Source organism: Pararge aegeria, chromosome 7 (genome assembly GCF_905163445.1).
Source record: "Pararge aegeria chromosome 7, ilParAegt1.1, whole genome shotgun sequence".
NCBI classification, from domain to species: domain Eukaryota; kingdom Metazoa; phylum Arthropoda; class Insecta; order Lepidoptera; family Nymphalidae; genus Pararge; species Pararge aegeria.
The window spans coordinates 786,328-811,320 of NC_053186.1; the positions used below are offsets into that span (position 1 = coordinate 786,328).

Below are 24,993 nucleotides of genomic sequence, written 5' to 3' on the forward strand. Positions count from 1 at the left end.
TTGTATGCGCTAAATAACAGTTCAAAAATCCTCCACAATGGCGCTGGTGGATGCACACGGTATGGTATGAATGTAGCAATCGTAGATGAATTGAAGTATGCCGAGTTAAAAAATTTAATGTCATTATCGACTAAAGTAGTTAATTATTGAGAATTTCAACAACTTACGTTGTGCTAAATATTGTGGTAAATATAACCTTACTTCCTTGTATCTCCATACTTCCTTGTTTATTTTTCAAGCCTACTCTAACAATATTTATATTTGGCGCTTCTTTTAAGAGTTACTCTGATGCAAATGTGGCGCCATCCTAATTTAATACATTTTGACGACACTTTTTCATTTACACAGATGACTTTCCTTAGCTCTACCCTCCATAAGAGGAGTACAGACAGAAGTGGGAAGAGGGAAGAAGTTATCTCTTTTTATTTAATTAACAGTGATATAAGTTCAGATAGATTGATGTTCGAGTTTATAATGTTTCACGTTGTAAACGATTAACCGTTGTAATATATGAATATGGGGTTTCTTTTCGAAATAAACGATTTTTATTTTATTTTATCACCAATCCTAGGTTTTCGTTCACCGTTGAAGCGAGTGATTTTTTAGTTGCTCTAAATGTACATTAAAATTAGACAATACATGCTTGGTAGTACACACTGTCAATTAAAAAAAAAGAATGTTATTCATTCTTTTTTTTTCATGCAAATTTGTGCAAATTTAACGGAATGAAGTAAAATGGACGAAAAATTTTTAATTGAAATTTTTAATTGACAGACAACAATCATAAAAAATGACAATAATAAAGCATCCCCCGGTCAAAATTTTCAAAATATATTAAATGTACAGAAATCTTCCAGATTTATTATAAGTGTAGATAGTCTATATAGATATAGATAGATATAGATATAGATAACATGTATGTATATCAGTTTGCATTTTACCTATAAAAATATTGTCAACCCTAAATAATTGCGTGCGTCCTTTCTTAGAAGTTTGTTAAAAACTAAATTGTTTTACAGTCAAGGGGAGCTTCTGAATTACACTTACGATTACTTGAACAGTGCTATCTTTGTCCGGAGGAAGACCGATGTGAGATACCTCACTGAGATTAAGAGGGCCTTGAGGGATAAGCTGAGGGAAATCATTGAAAGCAAGGCTAAGGTAATTATGCCTATTATATTATTAACTGATAAAATTCCCATGCAAACTTTCTTGCACTAATCTCCTCGATATGCCGCCACCCACCGCGTCTCATCGCCCGTCTGCGCTAAGTAGTTCTGCTGTAAGTTCTCGTAGCCTAGCCTAGCCTAGCCTAGCCTAGTTTTGAGGAAGGTTTATCCTCAAAACAAAAAATTAAAAATCCTCAAGTTTTTTATCCTCAACATAAACCTAAGGGCGCCGGTGAGGCTTAAACATAGCCGAAGGATGACGTAGTTTATACTGTTGTTGCAGGAGCTGCACGTGTGTCCAAGGCTCCAGAGTCGATACAACCTCCACAGACGGCTTTACCATGGGAACAGTCCTAATAATGCCTCGGTAACATATTTAATGTAATATTATTTACCTACTTGCGGCACGCCCTGGCTTCGCATGGGTAAAAAATTAGATAAAAAAGTGAACTTACTGTCATGTATTTTTTTATTTCACTAGGTATAGGATAGCCCTTGACTGCAATCTCACCTGGTGGTAAGTGATGATGCCGTCTAAGATTGTAATGGGCTAACCTGTTAGGGAGTAGCCCGCTAATCGGTTTCTACTAGGGTTCATGATTTCTCGAGCTTTTCACTTTCTCGGGTCTCGAGAATTCTCGAGGCTAATTTCTCGAGTCTTCTCGGGTTGTCGAGAAATTTACATTCACGTACGTTTTCTCATATTATTTGGTTCCAATAACGTCAACAAATTCAGTGGTTTTTCTCTCAAATAAAAGTATCAAATTAATCATAAAACTTTTATTGATTATATTCAAAAATATTAATCTTAATAAGCTTATTAACTTTAAAAAAAAAAATACAGAAATAATATTATTTAAACTTATAATTATAATGACAGCACCATTTTTGGCTGGTTATTTAGAACTTATGAACAAAATTAGCTTCTATTAAACTAAACAGAAAATCAACATGAAATAAAACGTTAATATCTTAACTTATAATTAAATTACAATCACAGCACCATTTTTGGCTGGTTATTTAGAACTTATAAACAAAAATATTCTATTAAACTAAACAAAAAATCAACATGAAAGAAAACGTTAATATCTATAACGAAACATGATTTCTCGAGTTCTCGACTTTTCTCGAGCTTGATTTCCCGGGAACAAAGCCCAACGATTTCCCGGGAATTCTCGAGCCGAGATGAACCCTAGTTTCTACGCGACATCGCACCTTTTTTTTTTTTTTTTTTTTTTCGGATTGTGTGTAGCTGATTAACCCTAATGATTTTAACAGCGTAACGCGGGCTTGTTGGCGAGCCTCGGAATGGGGCTCTGCCAGGAAGAGTTTGAACCCTAGGGCTCGAAGAAGCGAAGTCGGGGACCTCGTCTTCGCCGGCGAAGACGCTGTGCATAGGTTGATTGTGTGTTCTGATAGGGAGCATTGTCAGTAGTAATCTGATCGTCAGGGTCGTGAAGGATATGTTTAGGCCTCCTCTTGTTGAGAGTGGCGCTAAGGTTGGGTGAGGACATCGCACCGGAACGCTTAATCCCTTAGCGGCTCGTCTCTGTCGGTAGGGTTGTAACTAGCCACGGCCAAAGTCTCCCATCAGACCAGACTAGAGTCAATTCAGTAAATAATAAATTCCTAAATTTCCCTTAACGGGAATCGGGACCTCCTACTTACCGTTGCACCAAGGAGGTCGTCAAAAATTTTCTACTTTTAGTTACTAATAAGGCTTTCTAAATATTTAAAAGCAACTGTAACTCTTCTAAACGATAAAGAAAACCGCATCAATACCCGTGGCGTGGGAATATACAGGCATGCGGAAATCGACTTTGTTTTATACTAAGAAACTAGCAATTTAATGTATAGTTAAATTTAACTAAAGCTTGTTCGATTTTAGATGGTGGCGTCTAAAAATACAAACACACAAGGTACAGATTACAATACATCGTTATGTTTATATATTTATGGGTGTCGACGATGTGTACTTAGACGATGTGTACTTAATTGGATTTGACGGCCGGTTGGCGCAGTTTGCAGCGACCCTGCTTTCTGAGTCCAAGGCCGTGGGTTCGATTCCCACAACTGGAAAATGATTGTGTGATGAGCATGAATGCTTTTTCGGTGTCTGGGTGTTTATATGTATATTCTAAGTATTTATGTATATTATTCATAAAAATATTAATCAGTCATCTTAGTACCCATAACACAAGCTACGCTTACTTAGGGGCTAGATCGTGATCTGCGTTTTGTCCTAGTATATTTGTTTATTTATTTATTTTATTTTATTCACCAAAACATAAAACTCTACCGCTCATGCAAGAAGCACGAGTGGTTGAATTTTTTAAGTTTTGTTAAAATGACGGTTAAAATAAAAAAAATAAATGTATTAACTATTTAAATTTAACGGCCTGTTTTTTTTTTGTTGGCATCGGATTCAAATCACAAGCAAGAAGGTACGTAGGTAGGTTCTCTTTTTTATAGTAAAAAGAATTATCATCATTTTACCGCACCTTAGATATTTAAGATTTATATATTTGAGATTTAGATTCATTGCCTTTAGCTACTAGTTAGTCAGGATGCAAAAATGCTTTATTAAAAGTTAATTCATAAATTTACTTGTAACTTTCAGTGGGCTCACCAACGGAGTCGAGAGATGTTACATCAAATTTGTTGCAAGTAAGTTCACTATATCTAAACTTTTAATACTTTAACAAGTGTTACAGTAATTTTATAAAGTGGGTAAATATCCAAGCTTTTGATAACTACAAATTCATATTTGCCAGATATTTTGCTAAATTGATTAGGCAAATACCCTATTTGATTAATAACCAATGTTCATGACATTGAGTTGGTGGGTATTTTGATATAAATACGACTGCATTATCGATGCACCTCAGCCCTACATGGACTCGAACGGTGCGAAGATACCTCCCGGTGTCTTAGTCGCTTATCACAATAAAAATAAACCCTAGCGGTTTAGGAAAACGAAGTACTCACATAATAGTAGTTTATGCATCAAGTATCTCTCTCTCTCTACGTCGTGTTCCTCATTGCTGAGGGTCGTGACCCCTTCCACTAACAACTTTTTGGACGATTTTGTGCCATTTGACTCGGCTTTGAGCAACGTTTAAAGCCGTATGCACTTTGGTGTCGAGAGCAGTGCGGATTTGATCCGACCAACGAATCGGGCTACGTCCTCGAGGTCTCTTTCCTTCCACTTTGCCAGTGACCACTATCTTTTCAAGATTGTCTCCATCTCTTCTGGCAATGTGACCGAAGTACTCGAGAATCCTCTTAAGACAGGTGGTTGATAGCCTTCTTGTAATTTTAAGCTGTCTCAAAATCGATGCGTTGGTCCTGCGTGCCGTCCACGGGATTCGCAACATTCTCCTCCAGCACCACATCTCAAAAGCGTCAATACGTTGTCTATCAGCTGCTTTAATGGTCCATGTCTCAGCTGCATACGTAAATATAGGAAAAATAAGTGCGCGGACCAGACGCACTTTTGTCTTGATTAAGATGTTCCTGTCTTTCCAAGTCCTATGTAGCTGTGACATTGCGCTTTTGGCCAATCCGATTCGCCTTCGAACTTCAGTTTCACAAGAACCAGTGGCACTAATATTGGAACCCAGGTAAATAAAGTTCTCCACGATTTCGAGATTTAGCGAGCCAGTGAGCTCCAACCTTCCTGCACGATCTACCACCATAGCTTTAGTTTTGGATCTATTTATGAAAAGACCCATGGCATTGCTTATTCGCTCCATCCTGTCCAGTAGAGACGTCATCTCAGTCTCAGATGCTGCTAGGAGAGTTGTGTCATCAGCGTACCGTAAGTTGGTCAACTTTACTCCACCTATTCTGACACCACCATCCCATCCTTCGAGAGTTCGCCTCATAATGTATTCCCCGTAGATATTGAACATCATCATATCATCATATTGATCATCAAGTATGGTTATATTGCATTTCACAGTCGAGGTGGTATTAGGCGCGTGCCTAATGTATCATGCCTATAACAATTTTGTGATAGTGAAGTGCTAGGGGAACTACCCGGCGTCTGCAAAAGCAATATCTTGTAAAGGGCTGACATTCGGTTATTATAACGTAGATACTTGCAAAACCATCCACTAAAAAGCGTGAAATTTTCTTTTGCCTAATTAACGCTTTTAAGTGGGTATTCTTTTTAACTCTACATGTATTAGTCAATTCAACCATTTCGTTTGAAATTTAAATCGTTTTTCAGAGCACTTCGAAAGAGTCACCTCGTAATGCGTGCATTTGTCCGAAAACTTGTGTCTGCAATACAAACGGGGATCAGGTTGATATCTTATTCTAACAACAAACATATAAAATACACTTGCAGCTTCTGTTCTTCACCCGTGATATAGCACCTTCAAATAAAGAGTGAATAGTTGGCATCTTGGTCGAAACACCTTAGACGGCATTATCACTTGCTAACAGTTGTGATCTTAACCAAGACTACTATCACAATGAATACATGTCGGATACAATGTTTTCCTGTAAAGGTATCTTAAATTGTATCTTCACTTTACTCGGGCGGTAATGTAATAGTCAAGATCGAACTTGACCTAGAATCAGCCTAGAATTAAAATCTGAAGGCTATTTAGAATACAATTTTTTTTCAGACTTATGCAAAAGACTCGCCGCGTAACATTAACAAGTCTCCCACAACTTGCCTATGCGATGCGAAAAGGTATAAAGTACAGTTTTTGAATGCGCTCAAGGATTGGGTAAAGTGTATTCCCGTTTACTCCGACTTCAGCGAAGAAGATAAGAAAACACAAGATCGCATACTCAATGAGTTGACAAACAATTTAAGAGAACTAGATGCAACAGATTTTAACTTAAAAGCCAAAACAGAAATACTTCAAAGTCTTGACGTACTGCCCATGTGGCACCCAACCGATTCACACGAAGCCACTGTGTTAAAACAACATCTTGCTGATCAATTAATAGAAAGACTATTAATATTAGACAAGAAATTCACAAATGCAAAGGAAATCTTTGAAAATAAACATGATAAGGGGATTGAATTTGACTCGGGAAAAATTAAAAGTGAAGACATAAAAATAATGCCACATAAATATGCAAGCAGACTAAAAAAACGTGCTGATAAATGCTCTACGGATGAAAAGCAATATATGAAACCTTTAAAATCAGGATCAGGGCAGTTTGATTTCTTAAATGAACCACCACACAAATATGAGAACAGTAAGGATGCAGTAGAATCAAAAATAACGGGGACATCACCACTACAGTTGCATAACACTGAAGTGCCTATAGCTAAGCAAATTACTGTTAAATTTAAAGACGGTGACAGGGAAGCACAGAAAAAAGTTAAATTATTTGATTTCAATCCTCCAGAAATAATAAAGATGGATGATGATCCAGAGGATTCAGAAGAGATAAGAAACTATACCAATGATAAAGATGCGTTAGCTTTGAAAAATGAAAAAGCTTTGGATCAGACTGAAGATGTACCAAAGTTATCCCATCCCCATCCTTACTATCAAAAAAATAAAATGAGTGCATACGATTCTGAGCATATAGAGGAAAATGAAATCCAAGGAAAGGAACAGAGAAAATGCAAGGCATTGTTAAATAAGGATGATATATGCAGTGATTTACAAAACAGACCAAAATTCATAAAATACTTTACACAACAGACTCCATCACACCAAAGCACAACTGATGATGAAAATACGTATGATGAAACAACAACTTCATCTTATCTTTATACTAAAGATCAAAAAGAGTCAGCTAAGTTCCTCAATAATAAAAATAACGAAAGTGATTCTGATATAGAACATAATGGAAGCATAACTAGTGATATAAATAGTTTAGGTTTGATAAAGGGTGACCGGCGGAACGTTTGGAAATGGTCAAAAGATAAACAGGAATTTTCCCGTCTCTCTATTCCAGAGAAGAAAGAATTTGCATATATTCCAAAAACTAAAATTGGTGAACAAGATTATGAGAATATGGAAGTTAGTAAGTTACAACAAAATAAGCATAGAGAAAAGAACAAATGGTTAGACAAGGAAGCAGCAGAAAGACGTATTCATTCACGAACAAAAAACAAATTCGTAAAAAAAATAAAACAAGAGTTACCATCAGATAAAAGCATATCTCACCATGAACCTTTTTTACAAAAAAATATTGGCCAACAGAAAGATTTGCCACGGAATAAAGAAATACCAGAATTTGCTAATTTGTACTCTACAGAGGAGATGAAAAATTCAACTAAGAATAAAATTACTAAAAATTGTTTGGACATCGAAGACACCCAGGTACAGTCAAAACGACACGAAAAAAAATCTGAATGGGTTAACAAGGAAGCAGTTAATGGCCCTGAAGATACACAACACAAAACTAGAAACGTAAAGAATTTAGAACAAGAATCACATTTAGATGAAAGCAAAACTAATGATCAAAGTATTTTAGGTTTAATAAATAATTGGTTTCAAAGTATACCGGAACTAGCAGGGGAAAACCAATTAAAACATAAAAAAGATTTGCACGATTTGGCTTCACAGTTATATGAAATCCAAACAAGTGGTGAAGATTTTGAAAATATACAAGATGATATTTTGGAGGCTATAACAGATTGGTTACAATATATGCTAACTAAGAATAACAAAAGATTAAGCTCTGCAACTTTTAATAACTTAGTTTCTGAACTTGTTAAAGGATTCAATGATATCCCTAAACAAAATATATACATGCAGAATGAAAGAGATATGTATGACGATGTTATAACAATGCTAAAAGATATTCTTGGTTTAGATTCCAATATTGACCTTGATGAATATAATACAATAGAAGATTTAGTAAGCACATTGAATGATATTAGGAATAGTGATGAAGAATTGGTAGAAACTCTTACAAGGGATGCAATTCATAATTTTATTAAAACCTTATCTGCAGACACGGGGGTAGATTTAATTCCAAAAGATCGAGAATTGTTTAAACAAACCTTGTTCAGGAGATCCAAACAAGAACCGCAACACAGGAAACATTGGAATAAACAAATACACTTCGGATCTTCAACTCCCAAAGCAACAAAGCGTAATTCGCTGTCACCAAACTTGTCACCTATTCGTAATGTTTCCTTAGAGAAGGAACAAACTGAACTCGATGAATATTTAAACACACTTAATAAGGTGATTGAAAGCTGGGTAAACGGCTTAGAGTTATCTATAGGAATTGTTGAACTAAGGAACCTGATAGGAAATATAATTTCGGACATAGTTGACAGACAAAAGTATTTACAAGTATCAAATATTAAAAAATCTGAATCTAATGAGTTGGAACATCTTAAGTACTTAATTTTTAGAAGATTAAACAAATTAAATGTTGAAGATTTACCTAAAATCATTTTAAGAGTAGGTGATCTGAATAAAAGAATTTCGTCTGTAAGAACACCAGAACTAATCAAACTATTTAATACATCAGATTTGACAACAAGGACTGCTTACCTAGTTAACAGTCTTAAAACATGGCTAGCTAATATTCCTCAAGATTTAGCTGGATCACCCGAAGAGCCGTTTTCTGAAGAGGTATTTCTAGATTTAGCTAATAAATTAACGGACCTTGAATATACAATTAATTATTATTACATAAAAAATGCAATATGTCTTTGGCTACCTACAATATTTGGCAATATAGACAAAAACACGTTAAATAACTTAGCAGACTCGTTGATAAAACATTTAATAAATAATTTAACAGTACAAAATAGGACCAATGTAGGATCAATGTACAGACTATCGCTATGGGATACAATATCGAACACATTGCCATCTATAAACTTGACGGCTGGTGATGATCTGCATGCTTTTGATTTGCGTAAAGAAAGACTAGTTGATGCATTTATAAATCTACACTATTTTGCACGAGATATGGTTGAACTAGAAAAATTCAAAAGTAAATTACTTGATGAAGTCAATAAGTTTTGCAATGAATATTTACAACGTTACCCTGAATCCCCTATAAATCCTGAAGAGTTAAGCAAAAAGCTATATAGTGCTTTGTGCAAAGTATCATTAACGGACATTGAAACAGTAAGATCTGAACTAGAACAAGTCAGATTGAAAGAAGAAATAATGGATTGGCTGCAAACCGTGCCACTTGATAAATCAAAAATTACGGAATCGCAACTAAACGCTAAGGTATCTGATTTAGCAAAACGTCTTCATGGACTAGAAAAAGACAAATATTTCGATCCAAATAACTATAACGAAATGAAGTTTGGAATATTAACATGGTTACAAACACTTGATGTTAAGGATGGCGGACAAATTACAACACTTGCTGATGTTTTAATAGATAAGCTTAAAACTACTGACAAATCTCGGATGCTGAGTATTTCTAACATTGGAAAACATGGTGACAATATTATTCCTCAGTACCTACAGAGTAACCTTAATGTTGAAGACAGAGCTTATTTAGACAGAATAAGAAAAAGATCTGATTATAATCTTGGAGTAATGAAAACAGATCTTTGTAAAGATGTATGTGCTAGTGCACCTCTTAAGGAATGCGCAATGCAAACTGAAATCAGAAGTAGCGAAACTTTTCACACACCTCAATCATTAAATGGAAGGTGTAATAACAGAGAAGTATCACCGCAAGTGATCATTAAAGAATACTATTGGGATTCCACTAGTAACAACGTAAACCAAAGGTCCTCAGGTTCTTGTCGACCATTATCTACTAGTCCTCCATGTAACAGAATATCAGAAACAGCTCCTCAACTAAAAAGAAAACATCAATTACCTAAAAACTCTAGCACACAAACTGATCAAGTTTTTAATAACGTTTTCCCGAAAAGCTCACAAGCTGAAAAAATATGCGACAATATAAATGATAGGCTGGGATGTTTAGCAGACACGGGTCATTCTAGTAAACTTTTGGCTTCATGTTACATTCCTGGAAAATTACGAACAAGTACATCCCAACGAATAAACTTGCCAAATGAAATTATAGGATGTAGGAGAAGAGGCGATAATTGCAGCAATAGACAACAAACATATACAAAATGTGGAGAAAGGAATTTCAATTACAGATCACACTGTAATAGCCATGTAACGGAAAGTAGTTCGAAATATTGCCCAAATTGCGTCAGAAGTTGCCCGTATCCAAGCAATTTGTTCTTTAAATAAGAGTTTTCATAAAATATTGTCATCGAATTTGAAACCATTTTGTGACCTTGTTGTTATGAAAATGTTGTTGTGATCGTTATTGTGATTGAAAAATGTGTTGATAGTGCAATTCCAAAAAAGAAATTAAAATAACATTTATTTTTTTGATAGTATAAGTTTTTCTCCTACCTAAATCAAATCATCAATGCGGCAAAGACACTTCATTTCTAAAATTATCGAAATTGACAGGTTTTACGGATCATGGGCCCTTAATGTTAAATATTCCATATAAAGCAAAATTTTTGAATTGCAAACTTCTTTGGTGCATATGATTTTGGTAGGAAGAAAAAAAAAAGGGTTTTCATCGCTGAAGACCTCGTCATGCTTGTGATGTATACTAGCTACGCACAGTATAGCGACCAGTGTATTGGTATACACGCATATTTACATTAATATGTTGTATATTCTCCACTGCATCATAATATTCATGATAAGACTTTTTGGATGGGGAAAATCCATTGTATTCCCTTGTCATACTTTCTGATGGTGACTTTATTACCACCTTTCGGGATCGATCAAAGTATCAATTTTTTTTATGGAAAATGTACTAAATTCTGATTTCATATATTCTTAAAGGCTAATTTTAAAATTAATATTCAGAAGAAAGCATTTTTTTTTAAATTCACATAGACTATTCTTAGACCGGCGAGATCTCAGAATCCGATATTGATAAAATATGATGATGAGCTTGGAGGCTGATTGATTTACAAACGATATGCAGTTAAAATAATTTATTTAGGGGTTATCAATTGACAATAATATTGACAATAATATTTACAAAATTAATTTACGTTATAAACAACACATATACTAATTATGTATTAACACTGACAGTAAGACAAACCTGACATACTGGAATTGAGAAATGAAATTAATGAACGTGTAAAATTCGGCACTTGACTAAATACGACATTTTTGGCGTACGTACAATGCGAGCGTACAATATGGCACATAAATCTAACAAGATTTATGTGCCATATTGCATTTGCTGATTGTACAATCAACATAATACTTCAGCAAGTCCTACAAGAAACATGGGTAAGGGATAAAAAAAGGCAAACATGGAGGATAGTCATTAAATTCGTCGCTAGATAAGTATTTAAGCCTCCTTCTTCTCCAAAGTCTCTCTATACATCGACAGTGATAATCATCATCCTCCACCATATCGTTAAAGCTTATCCGTCTTTTCACACCCTCCCTTTCTGATATCAACCATTTAGGTCGTCTTTTATTTACGTTAGGTAAGTGTGGTATACTCTGTTCGGGTGTGGACGCGTATTTTGGCTGCCCCATATCAGGTAAATGACCAGTTGAAGTATTTGTTGATACCCCTAAATTGTTGTCAAAATTTGCGATGCTGCCGTTTTCATTTTCTTCAATTCCTTTGCTTTTTAAAGATTGACAACCTACTGAGAATTTATTAAATGATTCATTCACTCTATCATGTGGTGTTTGTTGATAAGCTGATTGATAGGTTACATGACCTCTATCATCATTGGTATTGATTGATGTGTGCGGAACTTGGCTAGGGTGTAGTGGTGAATCATAATTTTCAAAATTACTCTGCCTATATCCACTAGGTCCGGCATCTTGACTTATTCCCATTAACCCTTTACTGGTTCTTATAGCTCGAGGATTAAATTGGATACTTGCAGGTTGTTCTAGATACGCATTCATTCTTTGATCTTTATCTGTAAAAGATGCTTGCGTTTGATTTTTTTCCAATACATCTTTTTGGTAACTTGAATGTGAGTAGTCATTTTGTTCTGTTAACTTATTTTCAACATCATCCAGGGTAGTGTCTTGATTATTTTCTGAGACGTTAGATGTATAAGGAATATAATGATCTTGGACGCTTTTTGCTATGTTAAGTCCTGGCATATATGTCTGACAGTCTTTTAATGAATGCCACGGGTTAGGTGTTTCGGAGTAAGATGAGCTCGTTGGGTTTTCTCCAGAGAATGGCCTGTAAGTTGATGGTTCACTTATAAAATTACGAGATTGCTCATTAAATGCCGTTTCTAGAGAATGGTTATCATCAGATTGCCCTTTATTGTCAAATTTAGACACTTGATTTAATATATCAGAAGTTAGATCGTTCTCAATAGCGATATTTTCAGGAGTTGTCTCAATGTAACTCGATGCAAAGGGAACATTTTTTCCAAAATCTTCATAAGTATCTAGATCTTGAAAAACTACTCTTTTAATAGTTTGACTTGTGTATTGTTTTTCCATATTTCTAAGTCTGTTTACCAATTCATCCGCCATGAAACTAATGTTTGCGCTTTCACCTTCATTAAGTGGTGTTTTTTCAAGAAATCTCGATACTTCATCTTTGACAGCCGTGTATGAATCACCTGCTTTTATATTATTTACAATTTCTTTGATTTTCATAGCCAGCATCTCTAAATCTCTTTTTTTCTTATAAGTGTTGTAAGAGTGTTCATTTGGGACTAAAGGCAAATCTGTGTACCACTTTTCCACTTCAATTCCCAAAAGTGCATCATCAGCTTCTTCTTTTATAGTTCTTTCACTTGGTAAAGGGACTTTCTGCAATGTATTCATGATTTCAGTTTTGTACGAAGAAGCATCAACGTTTTTTAATTCTCTGGCATGATTTATTTTTAAATCTTCAACAAAATCCCCAATTTCTTGTGTTAGTTTGTGTTTAAACACATCAGAGATCAACTTGTTATCATTTTTAAATCTAGTGTATAAAAGGTATTCCTCAACTAATTTTAAGATTTGAAGATCTTCGTGCTGTTTTATGGATTCATCGTGTTCATGTTCAATAATTCCATGTGTGCGGAGGCTTGTAATAACATTTTTCACTAGATTATTTTTAAAGGAAGCATCCTCGTGTGCCTTTATTTGGTCATTAATACTTATACTTTTTTCAATGAACTGTATTTTGAGCAAATGCCTTGTAGATCTCATATCTGGATTTTGGGGTAAAGCATCTAATAAATCATCAATTGCGTCATCTAAAAGGTCCTCATAAAAAAATCGATTGTAATAAGTGGCAGGGTCACAATTTAACTTAGATACAATTTTCCACAAACTATTTTGTAATTCGACCCTAGCTCTCTTGACTACAGTTTCTTGTTCAGGGCTGGATGTCTTTATGGGTACTTGCTCCACCCAATCTTTAACGAATTGTCTGTATTCTGATTCAAGTTGCTCAACAGTTTTCACTCTTTGACTAGACTTCGTCAAATCAATACAACAGGCAGCTTTTAAGTCTTGATTTCCACTTACAGTGTTATTAAAATCTTTGGCAGCTATTTTACCTGTTCCTTCTTGAGACATGGTCATTACCTCGAATTGTTTCGAGCTGATAGAACCTGTTGCACCTAATGAAACCTTTTCAGCTTTGCTTTGCGTATTAGTGGCATTAGAGTCGTGTTTAATTTTTGACAAAGACTGGTTAATCTTAATATTGCTTATCAAATTCCCACTTAATTGAGCAATCTCACGGGAGTAATGTAATCCTCGTATTCGCTCCATCAATTCTGGAGCATGGTCTGTAGGTACAAAATTATCTTCACCCACAAGTTTAGTAACCCATTTGAATATCTGATACCTTAAAAGTTCTAATTCAGCTTCATTTGAATTTTCTCTTGTAGTTGGATTTAATTCTAAATACTTTTGTCTATCGATTATGTCTCCAGCCAAATCATTTATTATTACTTGTCTAAATCCGGTTTCCTTACTTTCAAGAATTTGTAATTTTAAAGTGGAAAGCCACTCGTCTATTTGTCTGCATAATTCAGTAGTATAATCGTCTAGGCTATAAGTATTGTTTTCATACTTATAATTCGTACCAACTTCATTGTTATGTATTATATATTTTGGGGACTGTTTTAAGTTCTGTATATTTTGAAGAACAATAAATGTCTCGGAGCGTACTTTAGTCGGTGTTCTAGTGTGTATAAATGATTCTTTTAAATGGTTTATCAGGAGATTTGAAAAATGCATAGCATGATGTTTTGAAAATCCGTAATCTTCTGAAATTTTCATAACGCTTTTTCTTATGCGTTTGTAATTACCAAAGTTCAATTCTTCCATAAATAACATAAAACAATGTACTAAATCATCTTCCAAATCGTTAATTTTGTGCCGATTAATATTCAAAAAGGTTTTTTCTAAATATAACCTTAGTTCTGCGGACGTAAAGATTTTGAGCTCACCTTCGGTTAGAGCTGCACTTCTTACAAAAGTAGAGCTAACTTTTAATCCCCTGATTTCTCGCCTACTGGTATTTTCACTCATGCTACACTTCGTGCAACCAAAATGTTTTACTTTATTTATCAATATATCAGCTAAACTAGCTAAAACAACACCCCTATCTCCTTTTATTTCAATTGGAAGTGTATCCAATCTATCTAAAATATCAGATTTTAATCTTTTTTTCCTGTGTGAATCAAAGGGGTTGTAAGCAAAAGATTTAAGGCATTCGAAAAATTGATAAAAAATTAGTTCTTTGTCGAACTCTCGATCAAAAGAGTATTCTAGCTTAAAAGGGATTAAATCTAGCCAATCTTCTAATATTTCAGCTAAATATTCTTCACCAGAGATCGAATATGGTGTGAGTTCAGATCGCCCAATTTGGACGTAGGATCGAACACTTTTTAAGTTTTTAGAAACACTTATCATACGATTGGATCTAGATTCATGAAACACACGTTTGTGTACTCTTTCCAAGTTTCTAACAGATTTCATTAGACACTTATCGTGCCTGATTATTTTACTACGAGATCTGTGACGGAATTTCGAGTAACATGGCCCTAGATATAAATCTTGAAATACTGGCATTTCATTTTGCGACATTGTTATTTCTTCTTGTGATTTGCTTCCTTTATATCGTTTAAGTTGGTTATCGCTGAGATCTATAGTGCCAATCGCTGCTTGGGATTCTTTGCCAAGTTTAGTGCTAGGTTGAATCACATCTGTTACTTGTGAGATCACCATTTCTGATGGATCATTTGATACACGTTCTGGCCTTGGTCCGGTACCTGACGGAGATGGACTTATAGGAACTGCTATCTGAAAAATACAAATATAATTTTGAAAGCCAAGCTTAAGTAAATAACTACGAATATGATATGGCTTGAGGATTTGCGAACTAAAGCAGCAATGGTTTATCAAGTCATATATTCTGCACCGGTGGGTTGCTGAAACGATGGAATTTTGGTTCCCATAGTGCTGGAATGGTGACCCAGCCCCGGCAACAGCAGTTTTGGTCAAGGTAAGTACGTAGGTTGTTAGGTAGTTAGACAAAGAAATTAAACGAGTATAAAATCCCTACAAAAAACTATGTCCAGTATCCCACGTCTACTGATAGATATGATAACAATGATGATGAAGAGACAGAAATTACCTAAACCCACCCTCCAGGATTGGAGGATTGCAGTAAGAGTGCTTTCCTAAGAGAAAGAAGTCAGTGGTAAGCAGATACATAAATAAGACTAATGAAGATGGTAATGAAAACTAGTTTGACTTACTGTTCTTTGCGAGGGCACCGCTAAAGGCATGGTGGTAATCTCCCGTGATACCATCCGTACAGCCGCTGCAATATTAATAAGTTAGAAAAGTTGTCCAAAAATGTATGTGCGCTCCGGAATAAAGCTATTAGCTATTATTAAATGAAGATAATTTTGAGAGAAATAAACGAAGCAAATTATATGGAAGAGATTACCTTGTATTTCCATATTCACTAAATTTGAGTTCTGAAAACAGATTTAACTTATTTAAAAACCTGAACATGGAAATACGGAAATACCTGATTACTCACGAAAACGGAATAATCATTCTCAGAACAAAGCAGTTATGTCGTTCGAATAAACGGTTTCCAAACGGAGGCGGTGGCGGTTTGCGATTTAAGGAAACATCAAACAGCGGCATCCAACCTACGTCCTTTGGTCTAAGTTTGCACCCAGGACACATAAGTGCCGCTGAGGATGTAAGTTGGATGCGGCTGTGGTGCCTTCGCTTCACAGGCGGGCGACCTCAACCGAAATACAAGCCCCGCGCCCATACTCGGCCCAACATCTGACTCCATATGGAGTCATTTGTACTGAATCTGACCAGGGGTACTCTCTGTGGCATGTGTCGTTGAGAGCAATTTTTACATTGGACGCGCAAGCAAAGAATCATCATTGTCAGCTTAAATTGCTATTATTGTCATGATGTCCTGACATGAAAAATAAGAAATAAATATTTTCTACACCATTTTAACTCAAGTAATACGTAAAACTACTAAAAATAGATATATTTTGTAAACGGTTTTCTTTTTAATAGTGCCTAACAAGAAAAGTAGGTATCGATTTATTTCCTACATTTTACTTGACACCGACTTAAATAGTTCCCTTACTTCTCCGGGGTCCCTCCAATCAATCTTCACTAAATTTAAACGGGACCACGTCTGAGGTATAAAGTACTAAACAAAAAAAGAAAAATCAAAGTCGGTTTATAATGGAGTAACAGAGTAACAAATATACAAAAAAAAAGTCGAATTGAGAACCCTCTCCTCCTTTTTTTGAACAGTGCATCAGCTCTCGCGCATAATCAAACCGCAAACGCCAATGCGCGACTGTAAAATCTATGAACCAGCATGCTAACGCACGCAAACCGCGATCTCCAACGCCTCTGTTTGCAGAAAGCCTTATTTTAATAACATTGATTTATTTCAGTTACGTGTCTTGACACAACCAAGCGTCAGAGAACTCACTACCCTACGTATATCTATAACCAGCAATCCGTCACAACTGCGTCCGCGTATAAGTCAACCGTAAAAGATAGACATATGCAGACTATTTTTTAGAACTTTAAACGGGGAACTTTGTCACGATTTTATCGAAACTTTAACCGTTTACGCAGCGCACGCAGCGGAAACTCTCGAGAGGAAAAAAAACCTGATTTTGAAACATTCTTTATTGGTGCTATGCTCCTATAGGTCTTAGCGTGATGATATATAGCCTATAGCCTTCCTCCATAAATGGGCTATCCAACACTGAATTAATTTTTAAATCGAACCAGTAGTTCCTGAGATTTTCGCGTTCAAGTAAACAAACGAAAAAACTCTTCCGCTTTCTAAATTAGTATTACTAGATACTGGTTAGTTATAAGGTCTGTACTAACCGGATGTACTTTGCCGTTTGGTTCATATCTCTCCCTTGGTTTGTTCAGTTTTTCAGGTTTAATATTCGCCTGAAAATAAATGTAAATATAACTCCCTATGACCCCACATACTCTGCGTGAGGGAGGTCAAAGGTTGCACGCGTAGGTTATCATCATATTTCATTCGCCAAATAATCTAAATTTATATTTTTCTACAAAATTTTCCAAACGATAATAAGGAGGAGGTTCTAAATTTGATATTGTTTTTTTTCGTATATTTGTTACTCGATTACTCCACCAATTACAAACCGATTTTGATGATTCATTGTTTTGTTTGGTACGTTATACCTCAGACTCAGAGGTGGTCCCATTTAATTTGGTGAAGATTTATTGGAGGGATGCTGGAGAAATCGAGGGAACTCTTCAAATATTATAGGCACACCTATAGCATTTTGATATTTTTAAAGGAACCTGTGCATCTTCTTTCGAAATTCACCATATGGTCAAGTGAAACTGATGATGAACATCATTGATGAACCGGAATTACTGTACTATAAGAAAAAGAAAAAGAAAAGATTCACTTACATGTTGGGATAGATTTCGTAACCCATCCCGGACTTTCCTAGACACGTCCTTCAAGCATCGGACGTCGTTGGCCCTGCAAAATGTGGATCTTCTCCAAGATTCCAGATTCTCTTGATCTATTACACCTTTCTTTTTATCCTTATCCCGGGTGGGTGATTCTTGTAACCTGATAAATAGTACTATATATTAGTACTGATTATCAGGTACGATAAGTCGAAAAGCTCATACCAAATTAATGAAACGACCGTTTTTATACGATGCCAGCGGCTTTGCTCTCGTTAAGTTCAATTTTTGATTTGGTAAATTTTAACTACAAAGTTTAAAAAAAATATCTTGCTGGAAATAGAAAAATATGAACGTAAATTACTTAAAAAACAGAAACTTCCATATAAATTTTCATCCCCTATTTGATGCCTTTGGTTTTAAATTGGTGAAACACGTATTTGTTTATTTTTAATTGAAAACCTGCAATCAAAGTTTCATGGATGCAACTTGAAAAATAAATTAATAAATGAAGAATTTTCAAAAATCCTTTCTTAGCGGATGCCTCCGTTGTAATAACTATCTGTGTGCAAAATTTCAGCCCGTAGAGTGGTTATAGCTGTGCGTTGAAAGATCAGTCAGTTAGTCAGTTAGTCAGTCAGTCAGTCACCTTTGCCTTTTATACATATATACGAGTATATAGATATATACGAGTATATATTTGTGGGCGAGACTAATTCCAGCTGTTACATAACAGGCTTAGTCTATGGTGGTTCGAAAAGATGATAAATTTAACATACTCCTCGGCATAAAAATGTCTTATTAAGCTGTGACAAATGGGACATTAAAGACAAGTTTTAATATATAATTATTATTTTTTAATTACACAGGGTGGTATTATAAAAGGGTAAGTGTGTTTATTTGTTTGTATATTGGTTATCTATGAAGCGCATCGTTTTCTCGATTTTATTAAGCATCTCAAAGTTCTGGAACGTCGTGCTTTTGTTTTCCCCATTAAACAATAGGTATGCCTGCGGGACTCCCAACATAACAATCTTGCGACTGCAAACAACTGCTAGTGATAAAACAAAGACGGTTCACCTCTTGGACCTGGTGACAACCTCTGGTTCATATTGTCGGGGATACTTCGCGTTGGTGGTGTTCCTAGAGTAACTGTCCAAGTTAATGGACACGTCCGACTCTATGATGGTACGCGTTGGCGATACGTTGGAGCGTAGGTTCTTTAACGACGCTAGAATAAATGAGATGGTATATTACTATACACGCTTGGATTAATTGAATTTTAAATTGGCAAGTGAAATTTCGGAATTTTTTAAATTGGTCTTCAATTAATTATTTTTTTATTATCTTTTGTTTGATGTCTTATCGTATATAGTGGAACCTAGTACACTGATAGTCTCAGTACATACATAAGCTAACTCTCGTAGCTTTAGTTTTAAGTTGACTAATTTAGTTATCAACATCAACTCACTTTTATGTCATATTTTCCTAATGCATCAAAAGTGTCATCTATGCGCCTATTTTAATAAAGAAACATTTGACTTTGACTTTGAAACGCCGTCGACGTGGTAAGCCAAAACGAGGTTGAGGAGTTGCAGACTATTTCATCAGTTTGGATCCAGAGGTACAAAAATAGAGAGTTTAAGAAATCGGAGTGAGTTCTACGACAATACAGTTGGTAAGGAATTGAACTTACAGTGTTTAGCTTGAGTGAATGAGATGAGTCGTTCCACTATTTCAGAGGAGCTATCCTGGGAGATGTTCGGATACTTGCGCAGGGAGCTGGTGAACGTGTCCGTGGGGATGGAAGGCTTCGGCGCGTACACTGAACCTGGGAGGTGAAAAGTACAAGTTTAATCTTCTACTTTTCAAAGTTTTATGTGTTCATGTATTATTTCATGTATTCCAAGTCTGGTTTTGGTGACTTATCTGGTGAAGTGGTGTGTTTAATAACAGGTATATTAATAAAACCATTCCCAAGATTTTATTAATAATGTTGACTAAATAAGGTTCTGTCTGGTGGGGAACTTCGGTACAAATACTGGTGATAGACGAACCAAGTCGCACCTTAGGGGTTTTTTTACCATTAATAGTCGTAAAGTTAAGTATTGTCAAGGTCTCTGCTAGCTCTAGATCTAGAGGAAAATCATTAAGTCGACGGAAAATAAGAAATGCGAGTAAACCTTTGTCCGGCCAGCACAGCCCACCTCTGTAGCTGCTACACCGCGTGCCTGGGCTGTAGCTATTCCCGCTACCAGCTCCGCCGATCACGAAGTTTTCATGACCTGTCACATTCCATATTATCCACACCGCAGCTATTTCCCAAGACTGTGAACACTATTTTCAGTTTTAAAAAAAATCCTAATCCCATGCAAACCGTTCATATTTCAGGGATAAATATATCCCAACCAATAAATAAATAGATACACTTTTCAAATTATTAAATTACGCACTAATCATATTAGTACGACCCCTGAGCTGGTTCCAGTGTAAAATAAAGAATAAAAAATTTTAGGTACAGTAAGTACTGTACTTAAAATTTTTAGGTACATTAATAAAATACCTACTTTTTACTTCTATCTATTGTCCTCAAAATTAAATCACAAGTTCTCGACTTGACCAAGACTATGTGACTGATGACTATGGATCCGCCTTTGTATGGGGGATCAACATACCTATTCTGTTCTGCACCAAACGCTCCACACTATACTAAATTGGCATTGACCCCTTACCCTTTTCACTATATTCTTTGCGGGAAAATAAGAGCAGGTGCTATTTTTTATACTAAGCTTATTGTACAAGATTACTAAAGCAAATTGGCCAGTCCAATTTACTTTAGTAATCTTGTAAAATAGAATTGGCAAACATATATTAATCATTTATGAGGTGAAAACTTAAAGAAAACTAAATACCTTTGCCATACAAAAGTAGATACACATGCACCAACTCCCACAGAATCCAGAAGGTTAGGTAGAGTTTTATAAGGCAGCTAAAACAAAAAGGGTAGGATATACTACCGGGATACAGCTCGGCTCTCTGTGGAGGGAATTCCGTGACGAGTTCCGGCGGGGAGGTTGGGGTCAAACGGCAATGCGTCGTCTGTAAATAACAGTTCACTATCACTTTTCACTAGTACTTGTAAAACATACTTTGCTCCAATGTATGGATATTTTTATTTTATGAATTTAGACTTCATAGGTCATTAGATTTCATGAATAGCTGTAGTAAGACAGTGAGTTATAATTCATTTTCATATCAGCAAAGTTGCTGAAACGTGGTATTTTACTATGGGCAACATAAGAAGGCATAGAGTCACTCAGAGGGCGATCGAGAGGTCTGAGAGTTCCTCTTTGTGATCAAATCAGAAATGAGGAGATCCGTAGAAGAACTAGAGTTACCGATGGACCTTGGGTGCTGGAAGAGCGACCCCGCACCGGAAAACGCAGCGTCGGTCGACCCCCAACGAGGTGGCCATATGACATCAAGCGAGTCGCTTAATTCGCTGTAAACGAGCGTCCAAGGATCGTCGGTTTTGGAACTCTCTACAAAAGACCTACTCGTATGTCCAGCAGTAGATGTCAATCAGTTGAAGTGATGAAACTCGCTACCTTATAGTTGGATGGTAATAAAAGTGCTGCGCTACGCATCACGATATGTGACTTAGAAAATAACTAACCCTATAAGTACTAGCATATCGTCCATCAGTCGCTTGCACGCTGCTCTCTCGCCGGGTTGTCGACACGTCGGCGTCGACCGCGTACTGGGACGCTGCGTGGCGACACTGGTTCACACGCGGTACGCTGGGATGAGTTGCAACTGCAAAATCATTTTCATCAGCCAAAACTCTTAAGGTGGAGCAGTTTTGGAACGGATTTTCGACAGGAGTAGACATTTCAACATTAGTTATGGTACTTAATTTTCTAACTATGGAAGTTTTGGATACTGAATGAAAGGGTTGCCTTAATAAAGTTTGTGCTACATTAGGATGTTCAGGCTTGTGGTACTTATTAGGATTATGGATACGGAACACAGGAGTTGCATTTATCAGGGACGCCAGGGACTTGTCATTAGTATTGCCACCATAAATATAATTTTCTGCAATTAAATGGTGCCAGCAGCGTCTCGTTGTATATTCGAGACGATTCCTCTATAAATAGTACTCTTCAGTATATGAAATTGAATTCTGAATATTAAAATTTAATTAGTAATAAAATACCAGGGTCGGGCAGCAAGGTATACTGTCGTCCGGAGTCCAGCAGCGTCACAGCAACTCCTGCGTCCTTCAGTCCGCGCACCACGGCCACCATGCCCTCGCCACAAGCCATCGCATTCAATCAGTAGTCCAGATTTAATATAGGTATATGCTGTCAAATGTGGAAGCATTTTTCCATTAAAATAAAGCTTTTTTATAGCAATAATTGACGGGCCAAGCAGATGGCCCACCTGATGCCAAGTGGAAAACTATCCTATAAACAGAGCAACTCTTCGCAGGACATGCAAGAAAAACTTCCTGCAACGTGCCGCCCTACGTCCAACAAATTGAGGCGTAGGTCCATACCCTAATGTGCCTTTACCAACCACGCCCCTCAGACACACGTAAGTAGTTAAATATAAGTAGACTTACGGTCATTTTCATCAGGCGCGAAGAAGAGTAGCAGTCAGGCCGATAAGAGCCCTGACAGGTTTCTGAAGTGGGTACAGGCCTAGCAATAACATGAAGATACTTTTATTTTAAGCCAAAGAAAAAAAACAGGAGAGAGAGGTGATCTTTTACTACTTTCTTATTGTAACTAATATTCTTAATGATAGCCTAGTTAGGTTAAGGTTTGAAGTAAATATGTGTTGCTTCATCGGGGAAGGAAAATATGGTCAGAAAACCTGCAAGACAGAGTTTTCCATCATGTTCTCAAAGAGCGGTATACAAATCGGCACTTCGCTAGAACTCTCTAGGCAACCAAATGTAAATATCACAATACCCGGCAATTGGATGAAGAAGTTCATTGTAACGAGAACTTATACATGCCCTTATCCCACGTCCTGTCAATCGGCCTATTCTTCAGACTCGAAGACAGACTAATTGCTTTGGTTTTGACAAATTTGTTACTACCGACCGCCCGCCCACTTTAAGAATGTTGAATTCTTTTTATTTTCGAGGATAATTTTCCTTCAAGAAGTTCTTCAAAAGTGCAGTTCAACACGCGACGTAGAGGAAGAAGACTGTAAACTTACATTTCCCGAAGGATTTGGGTTTGTGTAAATTTTTCTGCCTCACGCTTTTTAGGATTCCAAAAGAAAGGTAAATTTATACGAAAATTTAGAATTCAACTGACATCGCGATCGACTCGTTTTGGCAGATTTCTTTATATTCTTCTTTGCCAGTTTTCAGGCTTTCATTATATTTTAAGCTAGCCAGCTATTGTTTTAATCGACTTAAAAAAAAAGAGGAGATAACTATTTACCTCAAATTATGTCGTTGCTATAGCTATATCTGTATTTGGTTGCTTGTAATTGCAATATAGCGATAAGAATGCCAAATTATGGCCAGTACTTACTGCATCCCTTCTTCCGCCACGCCAATACGCAGCTGTCATACGGAGAAGCTAACAAACTCACTTTTGCAGTAGGTTTTTTCAAATTTTTCGTTTTTATTTTGGGCAAAAAATCCTGGTTTTTTTTCGTGAGATCATGAAAATCCATTCAGCCAATTTGGCATGTTTATTTTTCAAGTAGCCGTCTACAAGTTAGCCGTTGATTGCAATCTCTTCTGGCGGTAAGTGATGATGCAGTCTAAGATGGTAACGGGCTAGCCTGTAATATTAAACACATGCCTCATTTCACTCTCTGGCTCATTAATACTGTCGGTTTTTTAAAAAATAAAACGTGTGTGTACACGCGTTAGAAGTTATACTTCTTAGTTCTCTTTCTTCTTTGGCGTAACAAGATGAAAATCTTTTCATAAATTTAATCTTTCGCCTTATCGTCTAACGTTTGTAGAAAAAACAACACTAACAATAGAAAAGAGGTATTTAATACATCAATTTTTTTATTATTAAAGTTTATTTAAATATAACAAATATGTCTACTTACATCATTAAAGAAATGGACATAATAAACATAATTAAAATAAGAATACTAATAGACTCATTATCGGACAACCAAGTTTCACTCAACATTAAAATTTGAGATTTTCGTACAATTGTATCAATTAAATCACCGAAATGAGCCCGCAGACTTTGACAATTGAAAGTGTACACTGTCAAACATTATAGCTAACTTAAGGGTGTCGGTTTTTTGTGACGGTGTGCGCGCACATCGCAATTTACCCTCATCATTTTTCCCTAACGCGCCAAAAGAAGTACAACTTAAAAATTTCTGAATAATTTAGCAGTAATTAATTTGTGATAGGGAATGAAAGTATAGGTAAGACGAAAGCGGGATGGTCATTTGTGAATAACTAGGGACAATTGTCAGTCTGTCATTTTATTTGTTTGATGGTAAACTATGTTTCATGACAAAATTTTGGATAGATATCGAAGCTATATCGATGCAAAAATTGGTCGTGGATAGAACTGCAAATAACTTTGAGCCTGGCCAAATTAACTGTTCCTACGGCATTCTATAAAACGCAACAACTTGTATTCCATTTAAAGGCGGTTAAATACATTTTGCCAAAGAGGATATAAATATTTAACACACCCTGAACAAATTATTAATTTACTGTGACTCTGTTGACTACAGTTGACTTTAAATAAAATTAACTCAATATCTCGAAAATGTGATAAAATATAAATAATTTTCTTATCATACAAAAACATACCTACCTATTATAGATAGCATTATTCTAATAAATCATGTTTTGAAAACTGTGAAATTCGTTAAAAACTTAGAACACAACAGTTTAG

General features: G+C 35.9%; 1 protein-coding gene across 1 annotated transcript; it reads right to left on the reverse strand.

Moving 5' to 3' along the window:
* Positions 1-11,131: 11,131 nt before the first annotated feature.
* LOC120625000 lies at positions 11,132-23,421 on the reverse strand. Its single transcript, XM_039891909.1, has 13 exons — positions 23,321-23,421; positions 22,716-22,794; positions 22,308-22,455; positions 21,768-21,907; positions 21,109-21,190; positions 20,275-20,376; positions 19,788-19,922; positions 19,172-19,322; positions 18,089-18,254; positions 17,525-17,593; positions 16,083-16,113; positions 15,889-15,953; positions 11,132-15,430 (listed from the first exon to the last, which is right to left on the reverse strand). The coding sequence occupies exons 3-13, from the start codon at positions 22,414-22,416 to the stop codon at positions 11,408-11,410; spliced, it is 5,073 nt and encodes a 1,690-aa protein (XP_039747843.1). The 5' UTR covers positions 22,417-22,455; positions 22,716-22,794; positions 23,321-23,421; the 3' UTR covers positions 11,132-11,407.
* Positions 23,422-24,993: the final 1,572 nt, after the last annotated feature.